This window comes from Magallana gigas, chromosome 2, assembly GCF_963853765.1.
Source record: "Magallana gigas chromosome 2, xbMagGiga1.1, whole genome shotgun sequence".
Lineage (NCBI taxonomy): Eukaryota > Metazoa > Mollusca > Bivalvia > Ostreida > Ostreidae > Magallana > Magallana gigas.
This window is the reverse complement of record NC_088854.1, coordinates 56,348,698-56,363,766: the sequence shown is the minus strand read 5'-3', so window position 1 is coordinate 56,363,766 and position 15,069 is coordinate 56,348,698. Positions and strand designations below refer to the sequence as shown.

General features: G+C 33.5%; 3 protein-coding genes across 4 annotated transcripts; 1 reads left to right on the top strand and 2 right to left on the bottom strand.

Annotated features, from left to right (window-relative positions):
- Window positions 1-1,592: 1,592 nt before the first annotated feature.
- On the bottom strand, window positions 1,593-3,835 carry LOC109618691 (uncharacterized). Its single transcript, XM_066077353.1, has one exon. The coding sequence runs from the start codon at window positions 3,705-3,707 to the stop codon at window positions 2,421-2,423; it is 1,287 nt and encodes a 428-aa protein (XP_065933425.1). The 5' UTR covers window positions 3,708-3,835; the 3' UTR covers window positions 1,593-2,420.
- Window positions 3,836-4,500: 665 nt separating this feature from the next.
- On the top strand, window positions 4,501-5,055 carry LOC105327670 (E3 ubiquitin-protein ligase NEURL1B). Its single transcript, XM_034444757.2, has one exon. It carries the CDS (start codon window positions 4,501-4,503, stop codon window positions 5,053-5,055), a length of 555 nt encoding a protein of 184 aa, XP_034300648.2.
- Window positions 5,056-5,269: 214 nt separating this feature from the next.
- Window positions 5,270-13,227, bottom strand: LOC105327672 (ATP-dependent DNA helicase DDX31). 2 transcript variants are annotated; one of them, XM_011428270.4, is made up of 16 exons: window positions 13,059-13,226; window positions 11,855-12,156; window positions 11,472-11,547; window positions 10,987-11,101; window positions 10,471-10,580; window positions 10,340-10,381; window positions 10,016-10,200; window positions 9,613-9,716; window positions 9,258-9,472; window positions 8,556-8,729; window positions 7,807-7,866; window positions 7,202-7,392; window positions 6,924-7,005; window positions 6,336-6,438; window positions 5,889-6,075; window positions 5,270-5,428 (listed from the first exon to the last, which is right to left on the bottom strand). In XM_011428270.4, exons 1-16 carry the CDS (start codon window positions 13,143-13,145, stop codon window positions 5,320-5,322), a joined length of 2,142 nt encoding a protein of 713 aa, XP_011426572.3. In that variant the 5' UTR covers window positions 13,146-13,226; the 3' UTR covers window positions 5,270-5,319. The 2 variants fall into 2 exon arrangements, with proteins under 2 accessions (XP_011426572.3, XP_019922565.3); XM_020067006.3 differs by lacking the exons at window positions 5,270-5,428; window positions 5,889-6,075 and having other exon boundaries at window positions 6,338-6,474; window positions 13,059-13,227.
- Between the last annotated feature and the right edge of the window lie 1,842 nt (window positions 13,228-15,069).

Genomic DNA, 15,069 nt, shown 5'->3' with positions numbered 1-15,069 from the left:
GCACAAATTCATGCAAATTTGACCTGTCAATATACAATAAACATGAGGGAATCTAGTGCAGATCCCAGGATTTCATCTGGACTGATAAGCTTCATTCAGTGCATCTTTGATAAATGTTGAAAAGGATTGCAGATTCTTTTTTTCCTTTTCTAATGAAAAATTCTACAGCTGACAACACTTACCATAAAACCGTGTAACCTTTAACTTTAGCTTCTAAACTACAGAACAAAGAATCATCTTAATTATGGGTCTCCATAGAAGCATTGCATTAGTTTAATGACTTCTCGGCTCAGATAATTGGCAAAAAGCACTAATAGATGGCACAAATAAAGTGTAAAATAATTGGTGAGCAGCAGTAAGGAGATAATCCTGAAGGAATTTAATTTACAGTAGTTCATTAAATGGTTAATAAGGCTTCATTTTTAAAATAATTCTTTGGTCTTTGGTATATGTATATCAACTTCATTTCTACAAACAAAGATGTTTGTAAAATAAAAATCATTTTTTAAATTTTAAAATTAAATCAAAATCTACAGAGCAAATGTACTACATAAAATATCACATGTCATTAGATATAAATCTTATCATAAATCATACTACATAAAATATCAAGATCATAGATATCAAATACTGTAGATTTCTAATTAAATGCGATGAATAAATATCTGCATAAAATCGCGAGAAGCACATCACACGAATTTTAAAATCTAGAGTAGCTCTTATTAAATTTTGGACATAGGTTCACAACAAGAAACTTTGATACCATATGATTCTATGTTCCAGCCATTTGTTTTGGGGAATTTTTTTTGCATCATCGAAATATATTCATTTGGCGATTCATACTTATTGTCATAATTAAATCCTTCTCCAAGCCAAGATGATCTTATGGCCAGCACTTATATCCACTCTCGTAAAGGCTAAGAGTATGTTGGTCAATAACTCCTTCTGGATGGCACACGTCAGTCAACTCCCAGCTAGCATAAGCCAGCACCCATTGGGTGGAATTAAAAAATGCAGATACAGTGCCCAACAACACACAGCATCAGGTGACCTGAGCTAGACTTGAACCAGCAGCATTTTTGTTATTGGCCTAACACATATGTGTTCAACACTTGTCAAAATCAAATAACCATTTCCTGATAAAATAGGTTTTCTATAGTTAAAATTATGGTGATGGACAACATAGCTCACTTGAAAAACAATATCTTACTGTGACCCATACAGCGAAATGCCCTAGCATTAATCCAAATCATTGTCACTTTTACTGCATTAATTTCAAAAGATTAATCCTGTTCCTCTTAAATCCAACTTACTTTCATATCAACTTCACTCTACTCTATATTCTTTATTACCAGTACCTAATTATCTCCCCCTTGGAATGATGTGTAGCCCTTAATGAACATATATAAATTCTAAAGTCTTTTATTCAAGAGCTATCTGCCAAGTTTGATTAAAATATGTCTTGTATTTCTAGACAATGTAAAATGTAGATAGTACAGTAATTCTATACTATGAACATGATGAAAACCACAAAAAATGAATTTTGATCAGAAAAGCTCAGATAAGCTACATGTAAATAAAAGAAATTTAATTTTTTGTATAATGTTTTAATTGTAAATTCTGAACACAACTGGTGATTGATATTACATGTAATGAGCAAAGAAATATACATTATTGAATCATCTATAAATCAATGTGTCCATACTTCTTGTTCTCAATCATAAGAAATTGAAGCAACCAAAAATTCTTAATTAAACACTTTCATGCCACTATTTGTGTTTGAACAGTAAAACTTGCATGAATCGTATAATTTTCTTGTGTTAGCTTTGTATAATATCAACTGGTAACAATCAGATACCTTGACATCTTTCATCATCACAATAAAATATCATTCACTGCAAGTATTTCCATCATAAATAATCAAAGCTTAACAATGAGTTATACAAGTTCTATATATAAACACTACTTTTTCAATTTTAAATGAATATATCTATATCTTTTGCTACAGGATTACTTGTACATGTACTTCTTTTTTCTCAGTAAAATAAAGTAATTAATTTTCTTCACAATTTTACATAATAAACATTCTTGGCTAGAAAATATGAGGTAAAAAAAAAGAACAATGAATGAATTATTAATTTAGTGCAGAGAGAAAAATAAATATCATATGCTTTATCTAATTAAGATCTTTCTCTTATTATGATGTATATGATAATTATATCCACATATATATACATGATTAACTATCACTCAAAGAACCCCATTGTGTTCCTCACAATTACGCAACAAGATAAATAATGATCATTCAGCATTACCACAAACACATCTCTCATTCATATGTACTATTAATAGCTCTTTCTGTAATCACATTCAAATCTATGCTGTACATCAAATCAAATCAACATGACAGACTCCATATCTCACAGGTACACATTCATAATTGTCCGAATCTTCTGCCTGCACAGAGGACATATTCTCCTGGTCAGTGGTCTTGCTCGGGCGATTCTGTTCCCACACTCAACACACAAGCACATGTGTCTACATGGCAGGATAAGCACCGATTTTTTATTGTCTTGACAAACAACACACATCTGCTTTTCTCGCTCTCTTTCTATCTCCATTTCAATGTCTTTTGCTGATTTCTTCTGCCTGTTTGGGGTGGTGGACCTCCTGAGATTGTACTGGGGTTCAGCTGGAAGCTGAATATCTATTGGCTCCAAGGATTCATCACTGTCATTCGATGAGTTTTCTTCTTCACTGTCACTTTCATCATCAACAGACAACTCTGATGCCTCATCAGAAAATTCATCATCGTCTGAAAAATCTTGCTCCTCTTCCTCCAATGATGCATTGTCAGAGTCGGTATCGCTGCCTTCATAGTTTTCTTCATCTGCACTCATGCCAAACTCATCATCTGAAAACTCGTTTCCAAATCCATGATAGGGAACATTATATTGATTTACAGTTCTAGGGTAAGGGAATGTGTAACCCCGACTGTACAGTCTAGTCACAACATGAACAAAGGTCCCGTAAAACAACACAATCATCAATATACCCATGTAGGTCTCTAATCGAGTGTTCGGAATAATATCTGTCAATGCATAGTACACAGAATCAACAAGAAACTTCACAGAATCTGCAAAGTATATCATAGCACCATCGACTAGTGAGGCTGTACCGAAAAGTAACCATGTGAACCAATTGAAAGCACCAACAACAAACTTCAGTGAATACGTTCCACAAACGACTAGCCCATTTGAAATATTCTCAAACAGAAAGGTGAAAAATACACGCAAATATTCATAAATCGACACAGATAGCACTTGAATATTTTCCAAAGATGCTGAGAAGGCTCCTGCTGTCCATTTTCCTCCACTCCAAATGAAATATATCACCTGTTCTAATCCTTTCAACACAAGGTCAAGAATACTCAATAGAAGCATTACAAATTTCCATAGTAACTGTAGAAACGCTCTTAGAAAGTTGAAAGACTCTGCTAAAAAGTCTGTGAACGCTTCAAGCACGCTTACGACGACATTGAAAGTAACAGAAATGAAATTTATGATAAATCGTGTAACTTCCGACAGGATATACAACGCAGCAGATATCACATCATAATTTATCTTGATGAGCTTTAAGGTGTAGTGTTGTACATTTTTCAATGCATAGCAAACAATTGAATACGTAGAATAAACAAAATCTTCCATATTTACGCCTACGTCCGAAAGTTAAATATTTGTTAATGCTGCACGTTTTAACAAACAAAGTCTTCAAGTTGTTCAACTTGTTGTTTATCTTCTGCCTCAAACATTCTTAATTCTTGATTTTTTACGAAACGAAGAAAGAACGGAGCAAAGTATATTGGGTCATCGTTTAACGGCAAACCTCGTGTATTTTGAGATAAAAATAATGTTTTTATAAAAAATGAGTTTTTCTTAAATCATAGAAAATAAGCATATGCAACATAAGAAAGACTCTTTCTTTTTCGTTTCATGCGATTTAGTAATGCAGGTGCTTGGGTCGGTTGGTAAAGTGAAAGTAGAACTGCATTTTAATTGAAGCAGGATGCTATTCCTACTGTTTTTCGTAGGAACTGTGTCCTTGGCATTTTTTATGACATCAACTCTTGGATATACAATATTTACTGGGTATGAACATTTCTTTGTCGACTTCGTCTTTTCGTTGTTGAGGATATGTGGACATATTTTATACATAACTATTGGCTTTCTCTTTGAATTGTTAAATCAACTTGTTTCTGTGGTATTCTCAATTTTTCCGTACGTTTGGAAAATTGTGACTATAGTTATATCATTTTTAATCTGGGTTGGACGGCAAGTTTTGAAAGGAATATTTGGCACAGGCAATGTTTTCCTTACTGCAATTAGCTGGGTGTTTTGTTTGTGCATTTTCTGTTTGTGGACTGAAAGGCTTTTTGCAAGTGTAACTTCAAATGAAGTTGATGACAACAACAGAAATATGATCAGAGAAGTTAATAGAAGAATGGAATATGAAAATCAGGAGAATGAAAACGAAGAGAATAGCATTGAGGAGGCGGAAATTAACATGGCGACGGAGGACAATGATAGAAATACAGTTCGTGAATTAGAGCACAGACAAACTGGCCAAGGTTTACTTAACAGAGAACCGACTGGTACTGCAGTGTTCCACGGAGAACGCCTAATAGTGCGACTTCCAGAAACAACCAGGAAAGCTGTCAAATATATTCAAATCAAAGGGAATGAAGGACGTGATAGTTCCGACACAGAATCTTATGGAAGTAGCTGTAGTTCAGATGAAGAGTTGGATGAAGTACATGGTAGTCAGAATCAATCTAGAAATAGTTCAACTATTTTTAGAAGGAGACGGAGGAGGAGAAGTGACAGCATTGAGGACTCCATGTGTGTGGTCTGCTTTGACTCGCCAAGAAATACAGCAGTTTTTCCATGTGGACATTTACAGTTTTGTACTCAATGTGTGGCGAGTGTGATGAGAGAAAGAAAATGTTGTCCTGTCTGTCAGTTGGCCATTGAAGAATACAGAAAAGTGTATTTATAGAAGTGTGCTATTTAATTTTCTGGGAATGATGATTATTAACATCAAAAGAAACAAACACGTCATTGAAGAGAACTTCTCTTAGTGAAAGTTTGGATATTTATTTGAGAGCACATAGGTAGATGCAATTATAAACTCATTTAAATTCAATGTGATGCAGACATTTTCTTTTATTTTATTTTTTATTAATCTTTTGTTACATTTGTATATTTTTAAAAAAAAAAACACCATTGTTTTCTTTTGTAATATTTTTATTCATTCACAGTTTTAATGTTTTTTCTTTGGGAGTCTTCCACTGGATAGACCGCTCGAGAATTCAGAAATTGCTTGTGAGGAGAAGGAAGGTGTTTTGAAACCACTTTTTTCAGAACCAAACCTGAAACATACACAAGGAAGATATTGATAAAGATAATATGTAGGACCAAAAAAGTATTACATACATACACAGCTCAAAATTAAACCTCTTATTATAATAAATGATTAAAATACATTGTAGCACCTTCATAAATCATTTACATTTTACCCTGTTGTAACATGAAGTAACATTTTTCATTACATTCTTCAACTGTCATTACAAGTCATAACATCATATTCCTGAGATCAAACCTGTACAAATCAAGGAGCTTTTTTTTTTTATTGTTGTATTTTTTTTATTCCATATATTTTGTTTTATTTGTTTTACAAAACAGCTCATGGGAGCTGTCCAGCAATATTGGATATATTAAGTTACAAAATACTGATCAAGTTAATTTTATGTTGACCATCATTTACAATGTATAGCTTTACAATGTTTCGATGTTTGTTGCGAAAAAATAAACCGATATAAAACCACAAACCTGTCTTGTCTAGACTGTTTTTTCTTGCTGAATGTTTTAGGTTTTCCTCTTTTATCGTTTATGTTGCTGGGTGCCTCCCGCAAGCCAAAGCTTTTGGCTAGATGGCCCAGATGGAGGTTTCTGACATGGAAAATTGTCTTCAGATCAGAGGGGTATGTTGCATAGGCTCTCACAAAGGACTGGAAGGCTGTGGAAATGAATTGAGTGTATAGAAGCTTGTAATTTTTTAATCAGAGAATATGTTTCCACAACTGATATACACTATAAAGCAAATAAGAAGTTTCAAAAAAAATTATGAAAATGAAAAGTTTGTGTCTGATGTGTAGATGTTTTATTTGATTGTTATGGAGTTTCAAAGTTTTAATTAGTAGATAAAGGACAAATTCTTTTTAACTTTCAGATGAAAAACTGAAATAATAAAATTATTTTTATATACCAATTATGTACCTTTTTTAGCCATTTCTGACATTTCTTTGTCTTCTACCACAAAATTCTCAAAGCAGTTTTGAATATATGTGGCACATTCCTCGTACGTTTTTGGTGGCATCCTCTGAAAATGTTGAATATTTATCTAACTGTTTAAATTCTGTAATAATAAAAAGTTGTGCTTGATAAGATAAAAATACTAGATAGCTTGTCTCACCACTCAATAATTACATTTTAACTCATTTTCCAGAATTTTTTGGTTAACCCCTTTGATACATTAAAATAAGATGGTCAATCTACCCATTATAGATAACATTAAAATAAGATGGTCAATCTACCCATTATAGATAACATTAAAATAAGATGGTCAATCTACCCATTATAGATAACATTAAAATAAGATGGTCAATCTACCCATTATAGATAACATTAAAATAAGATGGTCAATCTACCCATTATAGATACCAGTTCATAAGCATGATAGGAAAATTCTCAAGTATAATAAATCTTAATAACTTTTCTAAACAAATTTCAACCACATTTATATATTTAACATAAAGAAAAGTTTTCCTATTTCCGTTCATGATTTCATAAGAAGGGCATAGTTACCTTTCTGTCTGAATCCGATACCATGTCTTGAACTGCTATTATTAATGTCTTCAATATGTCGGCCATGTTGATTTCTTCCATACTGTAAAATTATCGATAATTTTTTTCAGGAACATTAGATTAACATAATCACTAAAATGGCACTTCATATTTACATGTAAGGGTTCACAACATTTATGGTAAAGAATCTAAAATCAGCACAAATTGGTTCAATCTTTGAAGATAAAATATTCTTGTACCTATACAAGTTTCTAAACAAAAATTCACAGTACAAGTACCTTATTCCATGACCTGAGAGGGATTTCAGGTACTCTACTTCAGCTGGCATAATGAAAAGAAGAGCGTGGCCTTGTTTCCCTACCCTGGCGGTCCGCCCCACTCTGTGGACATAGTCTTGTACCGCCCCAGGGGTGGTATACTGAACAATCCACCTCACATCCGGTAAATCCAGACCCCGAGAGGCTACATTCTGCACAACAAAAATCAATACATTGTATTGTTAAAGAACAAATCATTGAACTTGATTCACATGGACCACCTTTATTTAATTTTCTTCATCTATTCTTGGTTTTAAATTTTATCTCATGCATGCGGGTTCCTAAAGCACTTCTAAAATAATTTTAAAATGAACTCCTCATTTGCAACAATTAATCCTTCCACATTAATTTTCCATTGGGTAATTCTGAATAATGACTGGTATATACGGTATTTGGTAGAGTCAAGTATATGGCATTCCTACTAGCTCTCGCTAGTGGGTTAACCCTTTAGCTCGATCGGTAGAGTGCTGGACTGGCGTGCCAGAGGACCCAGGTTCTAAACCCCAGCAGAGGCAATAAGTGTTTCTGTAATACATATAGACAAATAGTAGATATACAATACATACTGTACAGAACAGGACTCCAGTCTTGGCAGAACTAAACTCTTGGTATACCTTGGTTCTTTCCTGCAAAAAAAAAATTAAATTTTGAAATGAAGGCTTCACATTTACACAAAGGAATACTCTTTACATTTTGTGATGATATCCCACATGATGTTCACCATAGGTTCATGTCTTCTGTTGAAAAATCTCTACATTGTAATATTCATTATCCTAATGATGTTTGACAGATATCATGACAGTTTTTTATTTTTTACTTTTTTCCTTTATGCTGAGTTTCCTGTTCTGGTTGTCTAATAATAGTCCATAAGGAATCCCTGCATTCTATGGTTTGCACTGAATTCTTGGTACAGTAAAACATGGTTATAACAAAGTGCCAAGGACGGGTGATTTTGCTTTGTTATAACTGAAATTAGTTATAGTCGTCCAAGTTTACAACGTGTTATATAGTCGCAAGGAATGAAAATCATTTTGCTGTATGCGTCAATTCATTATAAGCGTGTTTGACTGTACATGTATTCTGTGGATTCTGGTGTATCCATGCATATGCATGGAGCTCTCCAAAAGTGTATAATTGTACATCCACAACATGTCCTTATGCAACTCTTTCTAAATTCATACCATCTTTTCAATGTTCCTAATCAATTCATAAATCCAACCATGTCCCTTTTAAGAGAAGTTATAACATCTTCTTATTTGCCTCTGTGCAGCTCTATAGGGTTTCATACACTATCTAAAGAGGTACCGATATGTACCTTCTGAGGCATCTCTCCGTGCAGTTTGAAGAAGTCGACGTCTCCCTCCTCGGCTAGGTTAGGATTGTCCTCTACCTCCTCTCCACCAAAGAAGTGCTTCATCAACTTGTAGTGGAACTCCACTGAGTCTTGAGTGGACAAAAACACCACCATTTTCCCTGGACTTGTCATCATCTTAAAGTCAAAATGCTTCATCTGATAATCATATCTCTCAGCTGTTACTGTATACAGGGAAATATTCACCCCCGTTTTATTTTTGCAACTTTGCCCTTATTGTCAGTGTACGAATTTAAAACTGGGAGAATTCTTATGTCTCAAACCATCTTTCTTTATTTAGAACTTGTTCTGGCAAATTCAAGATGGGGCAAAACTGTGTTCAAGTGAAAAAGGGCAAAAATAACATGGGGCAAAAATAACCATCTATACAGTATTGCTGGCATCTTAAGTTTTCACACCTGGGAGAATATGATTAACTAGCGAGTTCTAAGAAATGTTACTTTAATATCACTTAGAATTTATCACTTTTTCATTATTTGTAATTTTTTCATAAACAAATGATATACCATGTAATACAGTATGTTATACACGCACCCTGAAAAGGATAATTGTTCAAAATGGTATATTTTTTAAGAAATTTGTTCAAAGTGATAGTTTGTCCATTTGCCCTGATTTACATGTAATGTGTGTAGGTATGAAGCCTACCTTCATTTTCAGGAGGATGAATGCAGTCAGGGTCACCAGCCTTAGCTTACATGGAGTGATCACAAAACTCTGTCGCAGTTTCTCCGGAACCACAAAGTTCTCATTCTTCTGTGTTTTGCTGGATTCAGAGTTACTTTGTGAATTTTCTTCCTCTGCATTGGACACATCAATTCTAAGTGGATCTGTCAGAGACATACCTGCCAACCTCTCTACACCTGTCCATGTAAAAGCAATGAACAGGTAACTGATGAAATACAATCATAAACTTTTCTTTTCATTAGATTATGTTATAGATAATGCAATCTTAATAGAAGTTGTTATATATATATATGTCTCATTCAGTTATGGAATTTACCTTCCGACAATGTAGCAGAGAGAAGCACGGTTTGTCTGTGACTTTCAGTGTCTAGGGCATTGATGATTTCTCCAACGTCCTTCTCATATCCAAGATCTAACAACCTAAAGTGAACATAAATTTCAATATACGTGTCAATACTCTCTCTCTCTCTCTCACTCATATCTACTGTAAAATCATCATTGTTTCTGGGGGACTAATGTACGTGGCTTTTGTGGGTTACCCTTGCCCACGAATTTACATCCCCATGAACATTTATACAAGCATTAGTTTAATATTTATTAAAATTATCCGGAATACACTATCAATGAAATTACGTCCCCACAAACCAGGAAAAATTTGGCTACCCACTAACATTGACCCCCACGAATAAAAATGATTCTACAGTATATAGTAAACTTACCTGTCTGCTTCATCCAACACCAGCCATTTGACCTTGCTCAGACTAAGACTATTTGTGTTCCTGATATGGTCCAACAGTCGCCCAGGTGTACACACCAGAATGTTCATCCCTTTCCTGAGTCGGGCTTTTTCTGATTTACGTTTTTCACCTCCCATCAAGCAGCCTGGCACCACCCACTGGAAAGGCTGAAATGAATATTCGAAAATAATATGTCTAAAAGCAAAACTGAAATGATAAATAGTACAGGTAATATGATTTCACTTTCATGTGTATCATGATATGTCTTGCTGTTTAACATTTTTTTGTGAAGGACATTTTACTCACATTTACCAGTCTCTTGAATGTTTCAAAACACTGAATGACTAACTGAAATTGAACAGAAATGAGATATCAGTGAAAATCTTTCTCATCTTTAAAGAAATATATCTTGAGAAGTATCTTGATTTTAGACTTACCTCCCTTGTTGGAACAATGATAAGTGCTAAAACACCGTCCATTCTGGATATCTTTGGTGTGAGGCTCTGTAGATGCTGAACTATTGGTACAGCAAAGGTAAGAGTCTTACCTGCTCAGGTGAAAATAGAGGAGTAACTTTATCATAATGGTTTATTTGTGAAAGAGTACGAATCCTAAGTACTTTAATGTCTCATAATGACTTCATAGAATGAAAAAATATGCCTTCAAAAAATCTTTGTTTTTGATTAGATACAAATACTGGCACTAGTAAACAATAAAGAAAACGGATATTTTTTACTTGTTTATGGAGGGAAGAATGATATAAAGTGGGTTGCTCATTAATTAAGCAAGCTAGTATTTAAATAAGCAGATCATGCTAGTCTAAAACTTGATTCTTCATTCATCCATTCATTGTCCTTTTCTCCTTTTCTCCTCTAATACTACAGTGTATGTATGCACTCTTTTACAGAGCCCAGAAGTCTCTACAGTTATGTACATGTAAGTAAATGACGAACCTGAGCCAGTTTGTGACTTGACCATGACATCACGACCACTCATAAGATGTGGGATTGCTCGCTGCTGAACCGTTGTCATCTGTGTTATCTGGAACCTCTCCTCCAGATTTGTAGTCTGAAAACATATACACAGATGTGAAACTCCTTAACTTGTTTACCCAAACAATTCTATTCTGGTTGTAGACAGTTTCTATGTAATTTCTACATAATTCAACATTGCACATAAGAGCAAATATACAGAAATGCACTAAATTAAAACTATATTATTGAGTAACTTTTTCAAAATAGATTTCTGCTAAAATTGTATACACCACCGTTAAATATAATGGTTTTATAATACTGGTACTCATTTTTGTTTAATAGATAACTTTTATTTAAAAATTTTAAGAATTATTTATTTTTATAAACAACAATCAACATATGTTGAGAGAGTCATGTGAGAAAGAAGAAACAAGGAATTTATTGATTCACTGGTTACTTTATACCATAAAAGGATGTAGATCTAAGTCTTTAAAATCTTTTGATGAAAACATTTCTTCTGTTTTCTTTGACACAACAGACCTAAAATTAAAAAACCTTGAATAAACAAAAATAACACTCCTTAAAAGAAGCTCATATTAAGCATAAGAATTCCATATATTTCCAACTGATCTCAGGCCTTACAAAGAAAGTTTACCGTACTGCAAGATAACAATAAAGACATTTTTTTGTTAAAAAAATGACAAAACAAAATGACAAAGTATTTTACGCCTTATGAGTAATTTAAACATTATGATTATTGCCAAGAACAAATATATTCATTCAACCTATTTATATTATTAAACAAAAAATAAAAATGACAACCTAACAAACTGAAGTAAAAGCACACCTTTCAACAGATGGAATTTCAGGGTTGAACCTAAATAAAGAAGAAATGAACACTTTGTTTTCATGTCTTTCCTTCTTATGTGGCACCTCGGTTGAGTCTTCAGTCTGTTTCCTTTTCAAATGGGGCGAAACCCCAGCGCTGCTTTTAGAGGGAGAATCATCTCTTATTTTCTTTCTGTAAGACTCACTAGATTTTTCTTCCTCAGTAATCTGTGAAGATTTTTCACTTTGAGAGTTTTTAGACTTATCTTTTTCTAATCTAGACGCGGTCTTCTCTTGCTTTCTCTGTTTGATTCGTGTTCCCTGTGGGAAAAAAAATTAAAGGTGAGTAGGATTCTACCAAAAGTAGATCACATCAGAGGGTTCAGTTTTATGTTGTAGTGCCACTTGGAGAAAGGAGTTTTAGCATTTATAATTCAGCAAATCTTTAAATAATATTTTTACACAAATCTGATTGAAATTGGATCCCTTGATCACTACACAAGAAATCATGTAACATAGTTTTAAAGCCAGATGTCATTTAAATATTTTCATGTTAATCGCTTATTACATAACATATTTCTTTTACTTCAATCACTCCCTACAACCATGCTATTTTTAGAACTGTTTGTATATACCTGTTCACTACGAAAGAGTGATGACCTTTTGTTTAAACCCCATCACCCATTAGGAGTGATGGTCAATATTTATATATAGGGAGATTATTATCAAACAGAAGTTCAAATATGGATAATTATTATAATGTTTGGACATACTATGTGAAATATTGGGATAACCATTAATAAACTTTAAACTTGTACTTTATACCAAGAATGGTTTACTGAAGGATTAGATAATTATAATGTGATCAGATATATGGATTAACAGAATTCTGCGCTGGTCACCAGCCACTCCATGGTGCTACAATCACGTCACAATGTGATTATGTGAATATGGTGAAGTGATTGAGTGCGAGTCAAAGAATCTGATTTTGATCTGAATGGATCAACATAATTCTGTATTATAATCATTATCAGAAAATGCCAAAGAAAAAAGTAAATAGTACGTAAAGAAAAATAGCAGGTAGATTAACGTTTAACTGTGCGGTTGATTGGATAACTATAAAGTAATATCAGTTGATGATCTGGTCTAAAATATGGATTTAACAGTTGAATTTAGTTGAAACTTTTTCAGTGTACTGTTCGTCTTTGAATAAAGAAACTTACCCTTTTCTTGCTGTATGATTGCTTTCGTTTAGTGGTTTTTTCATCTCCAACAAAGAAATTGAGCTGTAGTGAATCTTCCGCAGACATTTCACATTGAATGATAGAGCAAGACTGTTATTACATCAAACACATGCTTTTTCTGTTTACAATGTATACCTTCTCTGTCTTCTATATGAAGAGTTCCCACAAAAGGGTGATAACTCTAATATTTTAGAAATTAGAAAGGGGGGGGGGGGTATTAAATGATCACGATGTAACGGTTGTTCAATACTACATAATAGGGTTACATCCATAAGTAAAAATAAAAAGACAATTAATCAAAAGTTTTAGCAACGTTTTATCTGAGGGAGCACACAAAAATTTCAATTACATGTATATGCATTAATTATTATTTTTAAAAAATGCACTTATAAAATATATATAACTATACTTGTTTCCTATCACATTGGAGGATCCAGAGGGGGGGGGGGGGGTTCCGGGGGTCGGAACCCCCCCCCCCTTTCTCTGGGACATATGAATTTATTTTTTTTTGAAAACTTGTGATGCCCAATTAAAGGCATTTTCCCCATTTATAATATAAATACTGTAATTATCTCAAATAAATCTTTTAAAATTGCTTATTTAAGGAATTTCTAACAACGCACCGTAATTTACATTTATTTCTTATATGAAAAAAACCCTAACGATCTTTTTATCGAAAAAAGTACTCCCCGTCAGCATCCGGTGTTCACTTCCATGAGTAAACATGTGGAAAATAAAAAAATAAGCAGTATCGCTAACAAAAACACAGATTTATGATAACATCTAAAATGTATTTTCTGCTCTTTTTAAAAAAAAAATCGATTATAGTTCATACAGTTTTGAACTGACAAGCCATCGAGTAAGACGACGTTCAAGTATGAGTACATATGCTTTCAAATGTATTGTTTAGTTAATTAACTTAATTATGATATTATATGAATAGTGCCTGTTTGGGAGGGTAACAGTTGAAATTGACACCCCGAGAAAACCATTGTCAACCGACGCGAAGCGGAGGTTGACAATGGTTTTCGAGGGGTGTCAATTTCAACTGTTATCCTCCCAAACAGGCACTATTTATTTTGTTATACTGAATGTCTTTTTTAAAATTTTTAAGAAAATTTTACTGCTTTTATATAGGAATAACGTGAATTCTACAGCGAACCGTACGCGCATAATTTTCGCGCATGTAACATTTTTTAATGTTACCCGTTGCCAAGTGCGTTGCTAACGCTGAGGGTAATAGTAAATATTATTAACTGCGTCTTAACCAATCAGATTTCAGTATTTAACATGAAAGTATAACAAAAAAGTTTAACTTCGTTTCGAAAAATACAAAGAAAATTACATGACGCGCTTATGCTATTTTTCTGGAATGCTAACTACCTTCGTACCCATATGAAACACAAAAGAAAGCCTTTTTTTCTGTTTTGTTTCAAAAAATCGGAAATTATGTTACAAAAATACAGTGTAAGGGGTTTCTATGTAAACCATTATGAAAATGCACAACTTTTCAAAACTTTCCTGAATTTGATCGCATCTGTACTAGAGCCGCACGTCAAGTTCCCTGGGACGAATAGGCCCTACTGCCTGTACAATTGTATAACACATGTTCCATTTATTCAGCAGATAAACTATCCCCATTTTTGTCATATCCTATCATTTAGACCTTTATTTAAGAAGGCAATTGATAGAAATCAAAATCGATAAATAGTTCAGAATTTAAACATCAAAGACATAAAAAAAAATCATTTTTATAATAACTTGTCGTAATTAGTCTGAATTATCTTTTGTTTCTTAGTGTTTATTTCTATTAAGCATAGACGCACATTTTCATTGCTAGAGACTTGTTTTTTTTTGTAAGGCCCTTTTCCAAATTGCTGGATCCGCCTCTGTATCATATCACGGGTTCTATGGTATCGCGGTATTTCTGTTAACGTACTGTATAGTAGCACGCGCTGAAAATGACATTTTGACGTCGGGATATTTTTCA